General features: G+C 54.5%; 8 protein-coding genes across 8 annotated transcripts; 4 read left to right on the forward strand and 4 right to left on the reverse strand.

Annotated features, from left to right (window-relative positions):
* Positions 1–1,652: 1,652 nt before the first annotated feature.
* Positions 1,653–3,187, forward strand: V2A60_004278 (ketol-acid reductoisomerase; the record flags this gene model as incomplete). Its single annotated transcript, XM_083255599.1, has 5 exons — positions 1,653–1,866; positions 1,994–2,025; positions 2,090–2,368; positions 2,429–3,096; positions 3,160–3,187. 5 exons carry the CDS (start codon positions 1,653–1,655, stop codon positions 3,185–3,187), a joined length of 1,221 nt encoding a protein of 406 aa, XP_083111725.1.
* Positions 3,188–3,810: 623 nt separating this feature from the next.
* Positions 3,811–5,217, forward strand: V2A60_004279 (tryptophan synthase beta subunit-like PLP-dependent enzyme; the record flags this gene model as incomplete). Its single annotated transcript, XM_083255600.1, has 2 exons — positions 3,811–4,147; positions 4,373–5,217. The coding sequence occupies 2 exons, from the start codon at positions 3,811–3,813 to the stop codon at positions 5,215–5,217; spliced, it is 1,182 nt and encodes a 393-aa protein (XP_083111726.1).
* Positions 5,218–5,929: 712 nt separating this feature from the next.
* Positions 5,930–6,991, reverse strand: V2A60_004280 (uncharacterized protein; the record flags this gene model as incomplete). Its single annotated transcript, XM_083255601.1, has 2 exons — positions 5,930–6,171; positions 6,250–6,991. 2 exons carry the CDS (start codon positions 6,989–6,991, stop codon positions 5,930–5,932), a joined length of 984 nt encoding a protein of 327 aa, XP_083111727.1.
* Positions 6,992–7,260: 269 nt separating this feature from the next.
* V2A60_004281 (NAD(P)/FAD-dependent oxidoreductase) lies at positions 7,261–8,345 on the reverse strand (the record flags this gene model as incomplete). Its single annotated transcript, XM_083255602.1, has 3 exons — positions 7,261–7,353; positions 7,548–8,043; positions 8,104–8,345. 3 exons carry the CDS (start codon positions 8,343–8,345, stop codon positions 7,261–7,263), a joined length of 831 nt encoding a protein of 276 aa, XP_083111728.1.
* Positions 8,346–10,628: 2,283 nt separating this feature from the next.
* V2A60_004282 (uncharacterized protein) lies at positions 10,629–11,292 on the reverse strand (the record flags this gene model as incomplete). The annotated part of the gene is made up of 2 exons (XM_083255603.1): positions 10,629–11,064; positions 11,111–11,292. 2 exons carry the CDS (start codon positions 11,290–11,292, stop codon positions 10,629–10,631), a joined length of 618 nt encoding a protein of 205 aa, XP_083111729.1.
* A 512-nt stretch (positions 11,293–11,804) lies between these two features.
* Positions 11,805–13,580, forward strand: V2A60_004283 (uncharacterized protein; the record flags this gene model as incomplete). The annotated part of the gene is made up of 1 exon (XM_083255604.1): positions 11,805–13,580. One exon carries the CDS (start codon positions 11,805–11,807, stop codon positions 13,578–13,580), a length of 1,776 nt encoding a protein of 591 aa, XP_083111730.1.
* A 1,054-nt stretch (positions 13,581–14,634) lies between these two features.
* Positions 14,635–15,693, forward strand: V2A60_004284 (uncharacterized protein; the record flags this gene model as incomplete). Its single annotated transcript, XM_083255605.1, has 5 exons — positions 14,635–14,834; positions 14,892–14,968; positions 15,031–15,114; positions 15,167–15,235; positions 15,293–15,693. The coding sequence occupies 5 exons, from the start codon at positions 14,635–14,637 to the stop codon at positions 15,691–15,693; spliced, it is 831 nt and encodes a 276-aa protein (XP_083111731.1).
* Positions 15,694–16,418: 725 nt separating this feature from the next.
* V2A60_004285 (cyanate lyase C-terminal domain-containing protein) lies at positions 16,419–16,981 on the reverse strand (the record flags this gene model as incomplete). Its single annotated transcript, XM_083255606.1, has 2 exons — positions 16,419–16,886; positions 16,949–16,981. 2 exons carry the CDS (start codon positions 16,979–16,981, stop codon positions 16,419–16,421), a joined length of 501 nt encoding a protein of 166 aa, XP_083111732.1.
* Between the last annotated feature and the right edge of the window lie 688 nt (positions 16,982–17,669).

Genomic DNA, 17,669 nt, shown 5'->3' on the forward strand with positions numbered 1-17,669 from the left:
TCTTGAGGTTGGCGGGCAAAGAGAGGGAGGATAGAATATGAATGATGCACATGTACATGGGATGCGCCGTCAAGGTAAAGAAAGAGAAAAAAATCACACACACAAAATAAATACAATAGAAGATGGTTCTTTGATTTCTTCTCGCGAGGGCAGGTAGAGATGGAGGGCATGATATGATATGATGGGAAGGGGATGTAAGTGCGACGATGAGCACTTGCGGTTATTTCTCTCTTTTTTTTTTTTTTTTTTTTTTTTTATTTTGGCAATTAGATGCGCGGGCATTATTCGTTGCAATGACAAAGTTTCTTCTTCTTCTTCTTCTTCTTCTTCGTATTCCGCGGTTCGTGGGGTTCGAGCCGGAGCTGTATCTGGACGAGTTGGATCGTGGAAGCACTTTTTAAAGGGTTATTGACGGCAAGGTGTGTGTGTGTGTGTGTGTGGCGATTCGTTTTGGGGTTTTTTCCTCCCCTACCGGATTTCCCTCCATTATGAAGATGGTTCTGGAGAACGCCGACAGCGCCGGTAAAGAAGAAGAAGAAGAAGACGCCGACGACGACGACACCGGACGGCCTTTTTTCTTTTTTCCTTGTTCATCCCGAAAGCTCTCAACTTTCAAGATCCCCCGGTACCGCTCCGGGACCCTCCCCACCTCTCCAGGACTACTGGTAGAGTAGAGTCAGAGTAAAGTGGTAGGTCCGCTATCGCAGGAAGCCCTCCCCCAAGTACCTCCACCCCCTGGCCAGGCTCCCCGCTTATTTCTTCTTCTCCCCCCGTTGTCCAGTGGAAAGCTGGGAAATGCTAAGCGGGAGAAGGAGCAAAAGGAAAAAGAAGAATAAAGTGCAGAAAATTCACTAAGTAGATGACTTCCTTGGCAAATGTGCAAGGAGTATTGAATGAATCAATGGAAACGAATCAAGCTCGATGTTGACCATGATTCCGACTTTATCTGCGGTAAAAAAAAAAGATACAACTCGTCGGTCAACAAGATCCCCCACTGGCTTTCTCCAAGTAACCAAGTACTGATAGATTTCACATGTGGGCAGAGTAGGAGGTGTTTGGTCTAACCCACTAGAAGCCAGCCAGCCAGCCAGCTTCAGCGCTGCGAGGCTCCAGGTGGGCCCCTCCTCGAGCCAGCAGCGCCTTTTGGCAGCAGCAACTTGGCCTACCAGACCCCTGTACACACTACTGTTGCCCGCCTAATCTGTACTGTACCCGGGCAGAATCCCATTATTATAGGTACTTGGCTAGGTAGAAATGTAGGTGCTCACTTTGTTGCGCTGCCCCCCCGATCTCGGTCCCCTTCGTCTGGCTGCCCCAGCAATAGCTCCAACCTTGGCCCGTCTCGCAGTCAATCCAAAGCTGGGTCGTTCCCCCCCCATTCCGGCCGACCACCGATCCCCCGGCTAGATTTTATCTTTGTACTCAAAACTCAATCCGTCCGCCGCCCTTTTTGTTCCCTCTTCTTCTTCTTCTTCTCTTCTTCCTTCATCAACCAACTTTCATCCCATCAAGTCTCAATCTCCCCCTTCAATTGAGCTTGCCTTCCTTTTCTCTACTCTCTTCCCTCTTCACTCTCCTGTTTCTTCCCTTTCTCCATCTCTCACCCGCACTCTCACACTCTCCTCTTCACCCCCCAGAGAAAAAAACTCGCAATGGCTTCGAGAGCTTTCTCCAAGACCCTGCGCGGTCCCCTCGCCCGCCAAATGGCCGCTGCCGCTCCCGTCCAGCAGCGCGCCGCCTACTCCGTCGCTCGCAGCGCTCTCCGCGCCGCCGTTGCCGCTCCCCGCGCCGTCGTCGGCGTCCAGCAGCAGCAGATTCGTGGCATGAAGACGATTGACTTTGCCGGCCACCCCGAGGATGTCTATGGTGCGTGGTTTTCTTTTTCTTCGACTGCCCGGCTCAATTGAGCCGGGCAATGGCCGGAAAATGGCCTGTTTCATGCCCAATGGCAGTTTTGAGACCAGACTCGACTAACCCTTGGTGATTCACTCAGAGCGCGCCGATTGGCCCCAGGAGAAGCTCCTCGTAAGTTGTTCCAATACCTCAATCGGACCGTCTTCTTTGATCACTTCTCTAACATGCACCGCAGGAGTACTTCAAGAACGACACCCTCGCCCTCATCGGCTACGGCTCTCAGGGTCACGGTCAGGGTCTCAACCTCCGCGACAACGGCCTCAACGTCATCGTTGGTGTCCGAAAGAACGGTCAGTCCTGGAAGGACGCCGTCCAGGACGGCTGGGTCCCCGGCAAGAACCTCTTTGAGGTTGATGAGGCCATTGGAAAGGGTACCATCATCATGAACCTTCTCTCCGACGCCGCTCAGTCTGAGACCTGGCCCGCCATCAAGCCTCAGCTCACCGAGGGCAAGGTATGCGCCCCTCCCCCCAAAAAGGCTCTGCTCGCCAAGGCGTTTTAGCTAACAGTACAGACTCTGTACTTCTCTCATGGCTTCTCCCCCGTCTTCAAGGACAAGACCAACGTCGATGTCCCCAAGAACATCGACGTCATCCTTTGCGCCCCCAAGGGCTCTGGCCGCACCGTGCGCTCCCTCTTCCGCGAGGGACGCGGTATCAACTCGTCCTTTGCCGTCTTCCAGGACGTCACCGGCAAGGCCCAGGAGAAGGCCATTGCCATGGGTGTCGCCATTGGCTCCGGCTACCTCTACAAGACAACCTTTGAGAAGGAGGTCTACTCTGACCTCTACGGTGAGCGCGGCTGCCTCATGGGTGGTATTCACGGCATGTTCCTTGCCCAGTACGAGGTTCTCCGCGAGCGCGGCCACAGCCCCTCGGAGGCCTTCAACGAGACCGTCGAGGAGGCCACCCAGTCCCTCTACCCTCTGATTGGCGCCAACGGCATGGACTGGATGTTTGAGGCCTGCTCCACCACCGCCCGCCGCGGTGCCATTGACTGGACCCCCAAGTTCAAGGACGCCCTCAAGCCCGTCTTCAACAACCTCTACGACTCGGTCCGCGACGGCACCGAGACCCAGCGCTCTCTCGACTACAACGGCCAGTCAGACTACCGTCAAAAGTACGAGGCTGAGATGGAGGAGATTCGCAACCTCGAGATCTGGAGAGCCGGCAAGGCTGTCCGGTAAGTCACACTCACGCACACGCTCTACTCGATGAAGATGATCAGCTAACTCTTTGATTGCAGCGCCCTCCGCCCCGAGAACCAAAAATAAGCGATCCCCGATGGTGTGTGAATAGCAGAGATTTGATTGCCATGTATGCGACATTAAAAAAAAGAAACAAGGCGGGCTCTTTGCTGAGCAATGCCATGGAGTTTTGATACCTGTGTAGCTGTAATATGAAAAATGGACAGCTTTGAGTGCGTTCTTCTTTGGTGAAAATCTTGGTGTGCCGAGTTTGTTCAGGACTCTCTTCGAGTCGCGGCCGATTCCGGAGACGCGCCAATTTGGGGTCCAGCCAACTCTTGAAAATGCGTCGCCAGATTGAATGATGCAATGTGAAGACGAAAATGATGAAAAAAAAAAATTATGTATTAGAGAATCGGAGTAAGCCCCCTAGCTGAGCTGCTCTGGACTGCGTTGAGTTCTTTTCTCAAATAGACTACGTTCCGAGATGACCATCTTGACAACTCGGGCGCGCGCCCTTTGCACTCGTCTTTGTGGGGGCAAAGCTCACTACCCCGATGGTGTTGGTGGGGGGTAAAAGACGGGTTGTCCGTTTTACTGTCTGTCTCTTTATCTGTTTGCGTGTCCATGTTGGAGAAACGTTTATATAGCAACCAACTGTTTTTCTCCTCTCCCTGCCTTTTCTTTTTTTACATGTATACGCACCGAAAATGGCCGACCTCTCCACCACCGCGCCGCTGAGCCGGGCCTCGGTCCAGGCCGCCCACGCCGTCGTCGCGCCGCACGTCCACCGCACCCCCGTCGTGACCTCGAAGACGCTCTCGGCGCTGGCATCGACGCCGCGCGGCGTCGAGGCCGGCCAGCAGCAGCAGCAGCAACAGCAGCCAGCCCGGCCCACGCTGCGGCTGTGGTTCAAGTGCGAGAACCAGCAGCGCGTCGGCGCATTCAAGGCTCGCGGCGCCTTTCACGCCGTCGCCAGGCTCATGCAGGAGGACGGCTGGGCCGAGGCCGGCGGTAGGGAGCGCGGCGTGGCCACGCACTCTTCTGGTAAATTTTTGCCCGCCCATTTTTTTTTTAAAAAAAAAATTCACGTCTTCTTTCGTTCGTCGGGAGAGGGCACCTCGCTGCGCTGGAAACGTGGACTGTGAGAAAGGATGGATGATGATGATGATGATGATGATGATGCTCTTACCTCGCCTTTCACTTGGAAAAGTTCTTGCAGACGTTTAAGCGCAAGACCGATGGCTGACTGAAGTGATGCAAAAAATACAGGCAACCACGCGCAGGCCCTCGCCCTCGCCGCCAGGGAAAACGGCATCCCCGCGCACATCATCATGCCGTCCATCTCGGCGCCGGCCAAGATTGCCGCCACGCGCGGCTACGGCGCCCGCGTCGTCTTTAGCGGGAGCACCGCCGCCGAGCGCGAGGCCGTCGCCGCCGAGGTCGTCGCCGCCACCGGCGCCCGCCTCGTGCCGCCCTACGACCACCCGGACATTATCCTCGGCCAGGGCACCATGGGGCTGGAGCTGCAGGAGCAGGTCGCCGCCATGATGGCCGGCCCCGACGCGCCATACAAGAACAATGGCGGCAGCAGCAGCAGCGGTAGCAGCAGCAGTACGAAAAAGACGACAAAGGGGCTCGACGCCATCATCACCCCGTGCGGCGGCGGCGGCATGCTCTCGGGCGTCGCCCTGTCCTGCGAGGGCACCGGCATCCGCGTCTTTGGCGCCGAGCCGTCGTACCAGGGCGCCGACGACGCCAAGCGCGGCTTCGAGAGCGGCGCGCGCGTCGCGGCCGTCTCGTCCCTCACCGTCGCCGACGGCCTGCGCACGCCGCTCGGCGCGCACCCCTGGCACGTCATCCACACGCGGCGCCTGGTCGCCGGCATGTACAGCGTCACCGAGGCCGAGATCCTCGCCGCGATGCGCCTCGTCTTTGAGCGCATGAAGATGGTCGTCGAGCCGAGCGCGTGCGTGCCGCTCGCCGTCGCCCTCTACGACGAGGACTTTCGCCGCATGGTCGAGCGCGAGGCCGGCGAGGACGGCTGGGACCTCGGCATCGTCCTCAGCGGCGGAAACGTCGGCGCCGACGCCCTGGGCGGGCTGTTTGCCGCGTGAGCGGCCAGCTGAGATGGTTTGATGGTGGTGAACAAAGGGGGTGGGGGGAGAGAGACAGACAGACAGAGTTAGAGAGTGAGAGTGAGAGAGACAAAGGCGAGCGAAGCGAGGGAAAAAAAAAGAAAAAAAACGTTTTTGTGCAGAGAGGCTCTTCCTGTTTGTTCTCAGAGACTGATTTGGAGCATTTAGAATAACACGTGTACATGGACATGATGATGAACCAGCCATCTCTTTACTACGAGTTATCACGGTAAACATAGGCATATACTGCAAATATTGTATCTACCCTGTATATTTTCCTGGCAAGTAACTGAATAAAGTGTACAGACAAGGAGAATTGTATTATATAGGCCATGGTGATGTAGTGTGACGTGGTATTCCGTTATGAGCGTCGAGGCGACAGGAAACGCCGGAAGCATTGGGGACACGACGTCTCACATCGGGTGAATAACTGACTTTCAAGGTCGGCAAAGATACGATAACTAAAGTTGAAAGGTCGAGGACACATTTTGGTTTATACTGATCTAAGAACAATGCGTGTCAATGTTTCCTACTTGGTATAGAAGTATTGAGAGTCACTAGATATCAGAGTGCCTCTCATAAAACTCTCCCATGTGCCTCTCATGGGACTTCTGTCCGCGATGCTGCACTCTTGCCGAGCGAGGCGACCGGTCCCATGCCCCCAGAGGAACAAGAGCGAGAATATACACAATCAGATGCGACCCTTTGCCGATGCGGCCAGCAGCTCTTCAACAGTCTGAAACCTGATGCCTGCAAAGTACTTGTCCCGCTGAGCCAGCACAGCATCCTGAGGAAGTCCCTGGCCCCCGAGCGCGATCCACTCCGAAGTCTGCAGCAGGGCTACGTGAGCCAGATCGTCCTGGCTCGTCAAGGACTGGAGCTCGTTCTGGATCTGGTCGAGGGGTCGATACTTGACGTCTACGAGCTTGCGATCTGTTTTTCACCCGATTCGTAAGTTTTGAGACTGCGAAAAAATCGTTGGCACATTTTAGGGGGCGGGGGCGTACTGACCATAAAAAGTTTCCAACTCCTTCACCAACCGGTTCCAGGTAGTCTGCTCTCCCTGCAAGTAGGTGTGCTTCGGCCAGGGCTTAGACGTGACGCCTAGCGCGACAACGGCCTTGCCCACGTCCGCCGCGGCGGTAAAGGTTGCCGGCTCGTCGCCGGTACCCGGAATCGTGGCGGTCCAGTCCTTCATGTTGATGGACCAGATGGTCTGTGCAGACTTCATGTAGCTCTTGTCGCCGTACCTGCCCTCCTCCTCAAAGATGGCGACGTAGTCCATGATCCACCCCTGGTTGATGACGGTCCATTCCAGGCCCAGTCCCCCGCGCCCGGCCGTCCGCTCCATCTCGTCGTGAAAGGCCTGGTGCGCGTCCTCGTAGAAGCGCGGCACGCCCGGAAAGTCGTCAATGTTGCCGGCGTAGTAGCTCGGCGAGAAGCGCCGGCAGGACCGCGACCGCCCGACGGCTTCGAGCAGCGCGCGGTGCGTCTCGAGGTAGACGGCGGCGTCAAACGTGTGGATGACGCTGAACAGGGCCGTCGCCCCGGTGGCGTCGAGAATCTCCCGGACGGACGCGGCCGAGTAGTCGGTGACGTGCAGCGACACGTCCGGGGACCGCTTCTCGAACCAGTCCTTGCTGCTGCGGGACAGGACAACGACTTGCACGTTTCCGTGGGAGACGGCCGCGTCGACAATGTATTTGGCCAGGTCGCCGGCGCCGGCAAGCGCAATGATGGTCTTGGAGGTCATGATGAATTCAGTTGAATTTAAAAAAAAAAAAAAGGGCGTAAAGTGGATTGTTTCGATGCGTTGCAGCGTGTGAAATTGGTTTCTGATTTGGTTCAGCTTCGGCTCGAGAGTTCTGTGCATCTACGACCTTTTTATACATTCAAAACGAGCGGAGTTGCATCTACAGTTACTATATTATAAATCCATGAGCTGTACAAGTAAAGTCTTGCGCTGAGCTTTGTGGTCTTGGTAGTTGACGCTTCCGTAAGCAGCGCCCACGGGTAGCTGATTTAAGCACCTTCGCGAATCTCCGCACGGAGCCCGTAACGGAGATCGGGCCCGAGAGCCCCGTCCGCCCTTGCAAAGGCGTTGAGAACCTTATTCTGTTGCGGATACATTAAAAAAATCTCCGCAGTTCCGCATCTCCCCAACTCCGGGCTTGAATGATTCTTCGTCAAGGCCCATTCGCGGGCAAAGATGTCCGGCGAGACCATTGACTTGATGCTGTAATCAAATTTCGACTGGGTCAATAATCATCGCAGAGTATCTGGTAATGAGCGCCGATCCCGACACTGACGCCTGATCCCATGGCGACCGCCATTTTTTTCAGCAGACCGGCGCAATCCCCCGCAGCAAACACGCCACGGACGGAGGTCTCTTGCATGGGTGAGACTGTTTGAATTGCACCGGCGGGATGCATGTCCAGGCCAACGTCGGCATGAAGCTTGCCGGATAGCTGTGTTGCTGGTGAGTGGTATACCATGTCGAATGTATCCAAAGCCCCGTCGCAGTACTCGACAGCCACGTGGTTATCCGATTCCACGTATTCGATCCTTGCAACCACCTGCGGCTGTACGCTGGTTTCTCCAGCCCAGATGCCCGGTCTCGCTAGATTTTGTATCGTATTGCCGTTTGCCAAAACGGTCATCTTCTGCGAGAACTGTCGCAGGGTTGTGTGGAGGAACCAAAACTCTTCGAGTTCTCGCGGACATGCCTGCTGGCTGAGAAGCACAGCCATCGACACTGAGCCATTCCGAGCCTGTTCGAAACCGTGACAAAAGGGGCAATGGAAGCTGGGCGTGTTATAAAATGTTCATAGTCAGGGATATTGGATGTTTCAGTCGGCGGCTTACATGCCCTTGCCCCAGCTCTCTTTGTAGCCCACAATGTTAGGCAGAATGTCGAAACAGCCTGTCGCCAATATGAGTTTTCTCCCATTCCAGCAGCCGCCATCCGTGTCCAAGAGTTTGAAGATTCCATCCGACTCCTGAACTGATGTGACCGACTTGTTCACAAAGGTGACAGTTTTGTATTTCGCTTGAAGCTCTTTCTTCATCTTGCGTCGTATTTCCGCCGGGTCCTCGTGGTCGTGCATGGGAACGGTATGTGCATGTTTGCTCGCCTGGTTTCGATATTGACCGGAATCAAAAATGAAAACGCTACGGTTGACACGACCCAGGGCAAGGGCAGCAGAGAGGCCGGCGGGCCCTCCACCCACAATGAGGACATCCACAGCATTCCGTAATGCACGACTACTCGGAGTACTCAACGCCATCGTAGGAAGAAGGTCAAAGATGATGGAAGCGATAGATTCGGGGAATGACGCTGAGAAGCAGTGTAATATGGCTCGCACGATAATGTCTATTCGGGAATGGTTGGCTTTTATACAAGTAAAAGATGCGAGGTGAGGTGTGATGAGGTCAGGGAGTGAACGCGAAAGAATGTTCCGCATCTCTTGAAAGTGTCCGCAAGCAACTGAACTGAGCATAACCGAGCCGCTCTTCACGAATTTTTTTTTCGGGAATTAAAATAGATCAAATTTCAAGCGTTTGAATTAAACGTCGAGCTTCATGAGACTGAAATACACACATTGGTGTCTTTTCGATCCCGTGAATGTATATGGCAGGATAGTCGCTACAAGGAGGGCAAGCATGCCACAGAGATTGTCGAGTCTCAAACATGTCTAGCAAGGACGAGAAGGTATTGCCTTGCGGAAGAAAGCCAAATAGTTCTTGCCTGATTAGGCTTTTTGCTGCCGTTGTCAAATACAAGGCTTCCCTGTCAATCGCTGGACATGGCGTGTCCGGTGAAGAGGGGTTTGAAAAACTGACCAACGAGGAGAGCATGGCAAGATTTGCTTCCGAGTCATTGGTAAAGTAAGTACTGCGGGTATCTATTGATTCGACGATGCGCCTGTAGACATGGGCCAGGGAAAATATCAACCCGCATATCAGCGATACGTTCTGTACGAGCGAGACGTAGCGGAGGGGGCAGATGGAACATTGAACAAGCTCTACCGCCTCTTGTCTGATGGTTCGGAGTCGTTCTATATCCTGATGATATGATGAGGGGCTCCACTCTCTTATTTCAGCCAAAAGTCGGTGAGCCACTGCAAGGCATGCACATGACTGAAGGTTGTCGGCTGCTTGATCGCAGACGATGCCCGAAACGTCCATGTCGCCATCTGCAAGTATGCAGCTAGGATTGTTTGATGTGTCCATTAGACCAAAACTATCGATTCCGAGAAAACTCGATAATTCATGACCCGCTGCATTATCTGAAAACGCATGGAAAGCATCGTAGAGAAGGGTGGCTTGGCATGGCATGTCAGATAACCCTTCATCTTCAGGAGCGCTTGTTCTCGGTGGCACGTCGCTAGGACTCTCCTCAAACGACAAGGCCGCATCGCCAGAATTAGGCTGGGGGCTGGCTAACGAGACACCGCCCATAGACTTCTTTGGACGACCTAAAGGACGAGACTGTGCGTATTGGCATTTGGCTCCGTGTTTCCGACACCTGGCACAGGTCGGCAGCTCGCCACCACATTTTCGCTTTTTCGTTCCTAATAGGTGTTAGAGCGTTTTTTGGCTACCCAAGATTATCACGGACACCTACGGCATGGCTCACAAGATTGCCTGCGAGTCTCGGATCGATTAGGCGTTAGCATAGTATTTGTGGTGCAGTGATGCCATATGGCGTAGTAAGTGAGGTTAGGGTGGCCTTGGTTGATTCGGATCACACTGACTCCAGTTTCAAGCGCTCTGCTGACTAACATTTGGCCAAAATTAGTCCTGCGCATACTTAATTACAAAAGGTGGCCAGTCCAGCCCAAGAAGTTTATTTTGTCACCTTTATCTGCTCTTCCTCACACCATGCAACCCTTGGGGGTTGATTGCTCTTGAAAGCTCACTCCTGTGGGTACACCACGAGCCTCACACCACTGACCTTGCCGTCGTTCAATAAGTCCAAGCCAGCCTGAACGCCCGATAGGCCCCCTTCAATCTTGGAGGCAGGATTTGGGAAGACAGCGCCGGTCTGCAAGCCATGCAGAAGATACTCCCGCAAGAACCAGCTGCGAAGCTCGCTGCGCGCATTGTCCGAGACCCGATCCTCGGAGTAACCGGACCAGCAGCGCTTGGTGACATTGGCGGGTAACTCACTGTCATTTCGCGACGGGCTGGTAGAGAAAAAGACCCCCCCCCCCCCCCCCCCCCCCGTCTGCTCAAGTAGCTTTCCCATGATTTCTGTGCCTCTCTCGGTTCCCGTGGCCTCCAGGATTGCGTGAAAAGGCCCCTGCTCGCGGATCGATCGGATCACAACGTCCTGAGCTTGACGGTGGTTGATGATGGATGCTGGGTTTCTTCGTCGGACAAGGTCCTCATTTGCGGGAGAGCTTGTCGTAACGACCTCGTATTCCGCATCGGACGCGAACCTGACAGCAAGGCCGCCGATGGCCTGTTGATCCGCCATGGACTAGAATTCGCTCTCCTCTTTTCTCGCTTTCGTCGGATGTCGCAGGTTTCTCGAGACCCATATGGATCGTCAGAGCCGATACGACAGCCACTAGGTTGGCAATAACACCCGAGCCGTCTTCGAAGGATGTTCCGGCGTCGAGTTTCAGAACATTGCGTTCCAAGGCCAGTGGATACTTTTGAAATGCTGCGTATCGCGTTTCCCGAGCAGTCCCTCCCCAACGAGCTACCGCAACACGATCACCAGGAGCAACGTAGCTGACGTCGGGGCCAACGTCAGTAAATGTGCCGGCATATGTAAACCCTAACACGGCTGGGAACTGCGGATTGAACATGTTGTACCTGCATCGCATGTCAACACTGCGTAATTGGCAGCCGTGAGATTGACAAGGCCTTCTTGGGTATGATCTGCTTTTGAATCTTGGCCTCGATCGGATTGAGGCTGTTGACCTCGTTGCGTACCCGGACCTCACCTAGACCGCACGGCCAGTCCTCAATACCATCGACCTTGAGCCGCTCGCAGGCTGCATTGATCCATGCCGCTTCATTCTCGTCGCGCTTAGATGTCATGGTTTTGCTACCTGTTTCTGTACACTGATTTGTGTATTGGACGGGTGAGCCTACCGGCCGAAGGAGACAGGTGAAATGAAAATAGACTGTTCGCTCCAGGAGGCAGCGTAAAACATTACTCAGCGCTGTTGCTCCAGGCAAAGCCGGAAGCAACAGCGCCACCGTATTTGGCCGTCGCTTATAGAGTTACCCTAACTAGCACTTGAACCGTGAGTGCAGGCTCCCTCTCAGAAGAATAGAATGTCCTCTACCCGCTCGGCATGATGAACATGAAAATGGCTATCCTCAACTTTGAAGGGCAAGAGTATGATTCTATATATTCATTCCTTCAATTACACCCATAAAAATCCCGTATTTGATGTAGACAGCAGCCTAAGATGGTTGCTGCCCGGTTGAGCGTGGTGGGGCTCAACGCTGACCGTATTCAGAGACTAATAACTACGCACTTGTGCAGCCTCGTCTTGACAGCTTCGTCTTCTCCTGTCATCGCGTTTTTTTGCGTCCGTGGTATCATGTCTGCGCGCATCTCCAAACGGCGGCGCGTGCGCAAGGCCTGCACGCCGTGCCACCAGCGGAAGCGCAAGTGCGACAACAGGCTGCCCTGCGGCATGTGCACCGCCTACGAGTATGACTGCTTTTACGGCGAAATGAAGCCTTCTTCTGCCCGGTCCCACGACGCGCCGCCGCCGTCGCCTCCTCCTCGCGTCGGCTTCTTCGAGCAGCAGCCCGTGGCGGCGGCGGCGGCGGCCGGGCAGGCCGCCTCGACGCACCACCACCGGGATCCTCCTCCCCGGGCCAAGACGCGCAGGATCAACAACGAGACCGGCGACTCCACGCCGAGGAGCCGCGCCGCGAGCCCGGACGGCATCTTTGACGAGTACAAGTCGCGCTTCGCCGGCGCCGCGGCCGCCATGGCCTTCCCGCACGTCCTCGGCGCCGCGTTCGGGTCCAGGAGCCCGCCAAGGAAGATGCGCTCCTTTGCGTACAACTTTGGCATCCGGCCGGAAGAGGCGTCGCCGCACAGCCACGGCTCCCTGTCGCGGCTCATCGCCGAGGAGGAGCTCGGCCGCTACTCGCAAGTCTTCTTCGCCGCCCTCGCGCCCGTGGCCGACCTCATGGACAGGCAAATCTACGAGCGGCGCTGCCGGGACTACTTCCGAGGGGGCGCCGCCGGCCCCAACATTGTGGCGTTTGGCGCCATCGCCGCCGGCGTCGCCGCCCTCGGCTCCTTTCTCTCCCCCAGGCGGCATCCGCGGGAGACGGAGCTGGTGCAGTACGCCAAGGCCATCCTGGACGACCCCGTCACGATGCGCATGCTGACGGTCGACCACATCATCGCCTCCGGCCTGCGCGTGTTTTACCTGCGCGCCACCACCCGTCCCAACAATGCCTGGATCGCGTCGTGCACGGTCCTGCATCTCTGCGAGGCTGTCGGGCTGCACCGCGAAGAGAGCATCGTCAAGATGGCCTCGATGCCGACGGCGCAGGCCATGGGTCACAGCGAGGACCAGCTGCGGCGCGTCTTTTGGATCGCGTACGCCGGCCACAACCTGCTGTCGTACGAGTACGACCGCTCGTCGGTCACGTTTGGCGCCGTGACGTGCCGCGAAATCGCCCCCAAAGCCGGGTCCGTCGCAGACCAGTTTGTGAAGCTGGCGCAGATCATCCCGGGCCCGAACTCGCCGTTCCAGCTGGACTGCGAGGGCGCCACGCCGACGGAAGAGCTGTGCCTGCGCCTCAGGGCGCTGGACGTGCTCCAGTCCGAGAATCCGTTCGTCGTGCTGACCAAGGCCGACTTGACATTTTGCTTTTACAGACGTCTCTACCAGCTCAAAGCGGGCATCCCCGACGACATTGTCCAGCTCGTGATCCACACCGGCAACGGGGCCATTGTCGCTGCCGAGCAGCTTGCTAGCCAAGGGCGCATGTTCTGGAACGTCATTGGCAGCGTGTTCCAGTACACGTGTGTTCTCCTGGCGATTGACACGCCGGCTGCCAACGCGCGCATCGCCAAGGCCTTTGAGAGCCTCAGCAACATGGTCCGGGTTGCTGATACGGGCCTGACACGCGAGGCGCTGTCCATGGCGCGGCGCCTGCTCAGCCTCAGCACGGCAAAGAAGCGCCGCGAGCTGGAGCAGCTGGAAGCCGTCGAGGCTAGCTACCAGGACTCGCCGCCACAGCCAGAGCCCTCGGGGAATGTACCGGGTGATCATTTTTGGGGAATGGACTGGGACCAGTTCCTCGTCGAGCCGTATCTCACATTGTTCGGCCTCGATGCCACTCTCTAGGACATGGAGAAGTGTAGCTGTATTTGTAGGCTGCGTACATGGAGTTTTTATTGAGCCCGTCTGTGTACTTTGCTGCGTAGTTCTCATGTATACTGCGCCTGTAAAGTCCTAATCCATGTAGCTGTCTGTGCATGTAAATGTTAGGCGACAGAGAAATATCAACCAATACGAAACTGGTAAGCGATTCTGAAAGGCTGAGATGAGAGTTTGCGGCGCAATGCTCAGCGCAAGGCCGGCTTACGCAAGGAGCGCAGTTCAAACGATGGCCACGAAGAGGACCTCGGTGACGAGGGAGCGATGCGGTAGGTGTCGAGACCATGACTTATGGACCGATTCTTGTCAAATGAGGACATTTCGGATGCACTGTCGTGAAAGAACCGCCTTTCCTGGTCACGTCGGCGGTTGTTGTCGTCAGGCACAATCAGGGATTTCGAAAAAGGCCGGTGTCTATAGAAATATGTCACTACGATTAGAATACCGAGGCCTAACCATGGAGCATGAAGGGGCAAGGCTGCCAGACTGATTCTGTGATTGATTGCATGCTTCCGCGGCCGTTGCGGACGGGCTGCTGCGGCACCAGCGGACTTACAATGGGACACTTGTTCTCTATACTAGTATCAATCAGCCATTACTTTGGTATAGTTTATTAGTATTATTCCTGCGTCGTCACTCTGACTCCAATCAGTTAAAAATTGTATACACAACAGCATCCCTCATTTCATATTTACTGTGATACTCGCGGGCCTTCTTTGACCTTTCAGCGATAAAAAATCTTGTAGCGGAGATCAACATCATTCAACTCCGTAGTACGGAGCAGTACTCCCAGAGATGTCGGACAGTAGTGCTCCGACATGTTCCCTGATGTGGCTCCTGTATCTCCACTTCGGCCATTCGCCGCCACCACACCGGACAACTGTTCTCCGAACCTGAGTATCATATCATAAAGTTCTCAAACCCAGGCGGACATCTGCAAGCTGTTCTTCGTTCAATATTACTCCTCAAATAGCTCATCTGATAACCGTTTTCTCTTCTCAACACATACCTATCGGGAACAATGTCCATGAATTTTGATGACTGCGCGACGGCCCGCGGGGGATTTCCGCGACCGTTTCCAGACACCCCAGAAAATGTCCTTGAGCAATTCAGCCTGAGTGGCAAGGTTACTGTCGTCACTGGTGCTGCCGATGGTCTAGGCTACGCAGTAGCTGAAGCCTTTGCGGAGGCCGGCGGCGATGTCGCAATGTGGTACAACTCGTGAGTCTACAGCACTGCCTTGCAAAAAGTTGCATTCCAACCTCGTGAATTTGGCAGAAACGATGTTGCCATTACAAAGGCGAAAGCTCTCGGCGAGCAATGCGGTGTCCGAACCATGGCATACCAGGTGGATGGTGCGTAAAAATGCAGCTGTGGGGGTCTAATGAGTATGAATACAGCTGACGGAGGTTACTAGTATCTGATCCGGAGCAAGTCCAAGCCGTCACTGCCAAGGTTGCTCGGGACTTTGGAAAGATTGATGTTTTCGTTGCGAATGCTGGTAGCTTTCATGCTTGTCAACGAACGGTATACGTGATGCTAACCATGACTAGGAATGGCTATTTCCAAACCAATTTTGGAGCAGACATTGCCCGAATTCGAGAAGCAGATGTCGGTGAATGGTAGCTATACACCACCAGCTTCAAGACTTCAGGGTACTCTCTGACACTTTTTCACAGTCAATGGTGTTGTGTATTGTGCAAAATACGCTGGCGAAATCTTCAAATCTCAAGGCTTCGGCAATCTGATCATTACGTCTAGCATGAGCGGCCACATAGTCAACGTGCCAACAGACCAGCCAATTTACAACGGCACAAAGGCGTTTGTGACGCATTTCGGAAAATCGCTGGCTCGCGAGTGGCGAGAGTTTGCACGGGTCAACGTTGTATCCCCGGGATTCTTTGATACGAAAATGGGTGCCAGCCCCAGTGCCGTGAATGAAGCATACAGAATGGCAGTGCTCGGACGGCAAGGCCACGTCAAGGAGATTAAAGGGATTTATTTGTACCTCGCTAGCTCTGCGTCGTCTTACATGACGGGATCAGACGTGTTGATTGATGGCGGCTATGTATTGCCTTGAGGAATTTATACTTGAAAAGATGCCTTCCAAGTATGGGGCAAGAAGAAATAGACTTTTTGAATATAAATAGAACGAGATTTCGTTTTGAGAGTGGTAAATAGTAATATTTGGCGTTGATGACTTGCAAACTTTATACTAAATCGGCGAATGATATTAGCATTCGGCATCACGTCTTTCATAAATCGACTAGTTCCAACTAAAAAGTCAAAAAACGATGTTAGAACGCTAGCGTAAAAGACTAGAATCCCTAATAGGTGAGCAAGGCAGAGGTAGAGTGAAGGGTCCCTGCGATGACTGATATGCGGGAATACATCAAAGGTCTTCACGCTGAGAATGACCAGTAGCTCGCGGCTCGCAAGCAGTAACACTGGTGACACTTTAAAGCAACGTTTAGTACTATATTGACTCATACAAACAAACACGCTACTATAAGGTCAAACAGGCTATTGAGCGCGTGCTATCACGTTTCGAGCCTTGCTCGTTTTTTGTGGCTCTCCACGCAGTTTTTCGAAGAGTGCTCCGTTCGCAGGTGCTGAAGAGGTGCATAAGCTGGCAGAATCTCTAATGCTTCTCGTGTAGCATTATATATCATGCAAGTTGAATGAGTGATGTAACGAATGGGTGCATCTAGAACCTGTCTGTTGCACAAATTCCCTAAAATCGGGAATAGGCTAGCCTAAGACAGAGAATTAGTATGTCTGAAAAACAACAATAGAAGCAGCCTCCTAGGAGTGTCGAGGTGGGGGGCCGTACCATTTTCCTCGCATGGTTATGACGGCGTACTCGTCGCCGTTGTCGTCGACCTCCTTGTCTACCTTGGCGCTAAAGTTGATGGCGCTCATGATGCCGTCGCCAAACTTTTCGTTGAGCACCGCCTTGAAGGAGTAGCCGTAGTTCTGCACAATCTCGTACAGCCTGTAGATGAGCGGCTCCACGGGAGGCATGGGCCCCGCGCGGCCGCGGTCCGGGAAGCCCATCATCTGGGCGGCCAGGGTGTCGCTCGACACCTCGAGCAGCTCCGACAGCTTGGCCACGTCTTCGGCCGAGGCCTGGGCCTGCCCGTAGAAGAGCGCCGCGCAGGCGACCTCGTCGCGGCCAATGTGCGAGGCAATCTCTTCGAAGCTGAGCTTCTTGTCCGTCTTGGCCTTGAAGAGCACTTGGCTATACTGCGGCAGGCGCTCCGCGGTGGACGACTAAACCCGTTTGATGTCAGCAGCAATCGCGATGGACTTTTCTCGACGAGAACTATACTGACGTCAAGACTGGCAAGTCTGTTTGGTTCAGGCATGTTGATTATTTTGGATATATGCTACCAGATGACGAAATATCTCGTGCAGAGAGCCGTGCTGAGGTCCCGTAGACTGCCAACGCGGATTTTGGTGGTGATGTCTATAGTTGCGACTGCTCAAATACTCTCTCGCGTGGATATTGTTTCTGCCACATCACCATGAGGGGAAGTCAGAAGAGGGGAAACCTCGTCGGCGAAAGCTCACTTTGCCGAGTTCCACTCACATGCCGTTACAGATAGGTTGATAGTTGCACTGCGTATAGATAATGAGGAGGGGGGTGCGCCCCCACAAAAGGCAACGATTGCACGCCTCTAGTCTCATCCCATCTGCTATTATTAGTTCGTTGCGGTCATCGGCCAAGCAGCCCGAATTCCGCAAGCCCGAGTTTAGTGCGAGTAAGGCAGCGCACCGCCGACGTTGGGCCAAGCGCCGATCGCAGACTCGGGACTCTAGACTCGGGACTCTCCTATCAATCCTTAAGTGCAGAGCATTAATGTAAGGACTCTGTCTAACAGAAAGCCAGTGCATGCTATAGGCAATCACAATGTAAACCGGTAATAGACCACCAATCAGAAGATAGGCTCTCTCAGGCACGACAAAAGCAAGTCTTCATGAATAATCGATGACTATGCTTTGGAACGATATCGAACCCGGCGTTTGAGACGGAATCCCGATGATCCTCGTGTT

Source organism: Cordyceps javanica, chromosome 3 (assembly GCF_051103115.1).
Source record: "Cordyceps javanica chromosome 3, complete sequence".
Taxonomy (NCBI): Eukaryota; Fungi; Ascomycota; class Sordariomycetes; order Hypocreales; family Cordycipitaceae; genus Cordyceps; species Cordyceps javanica.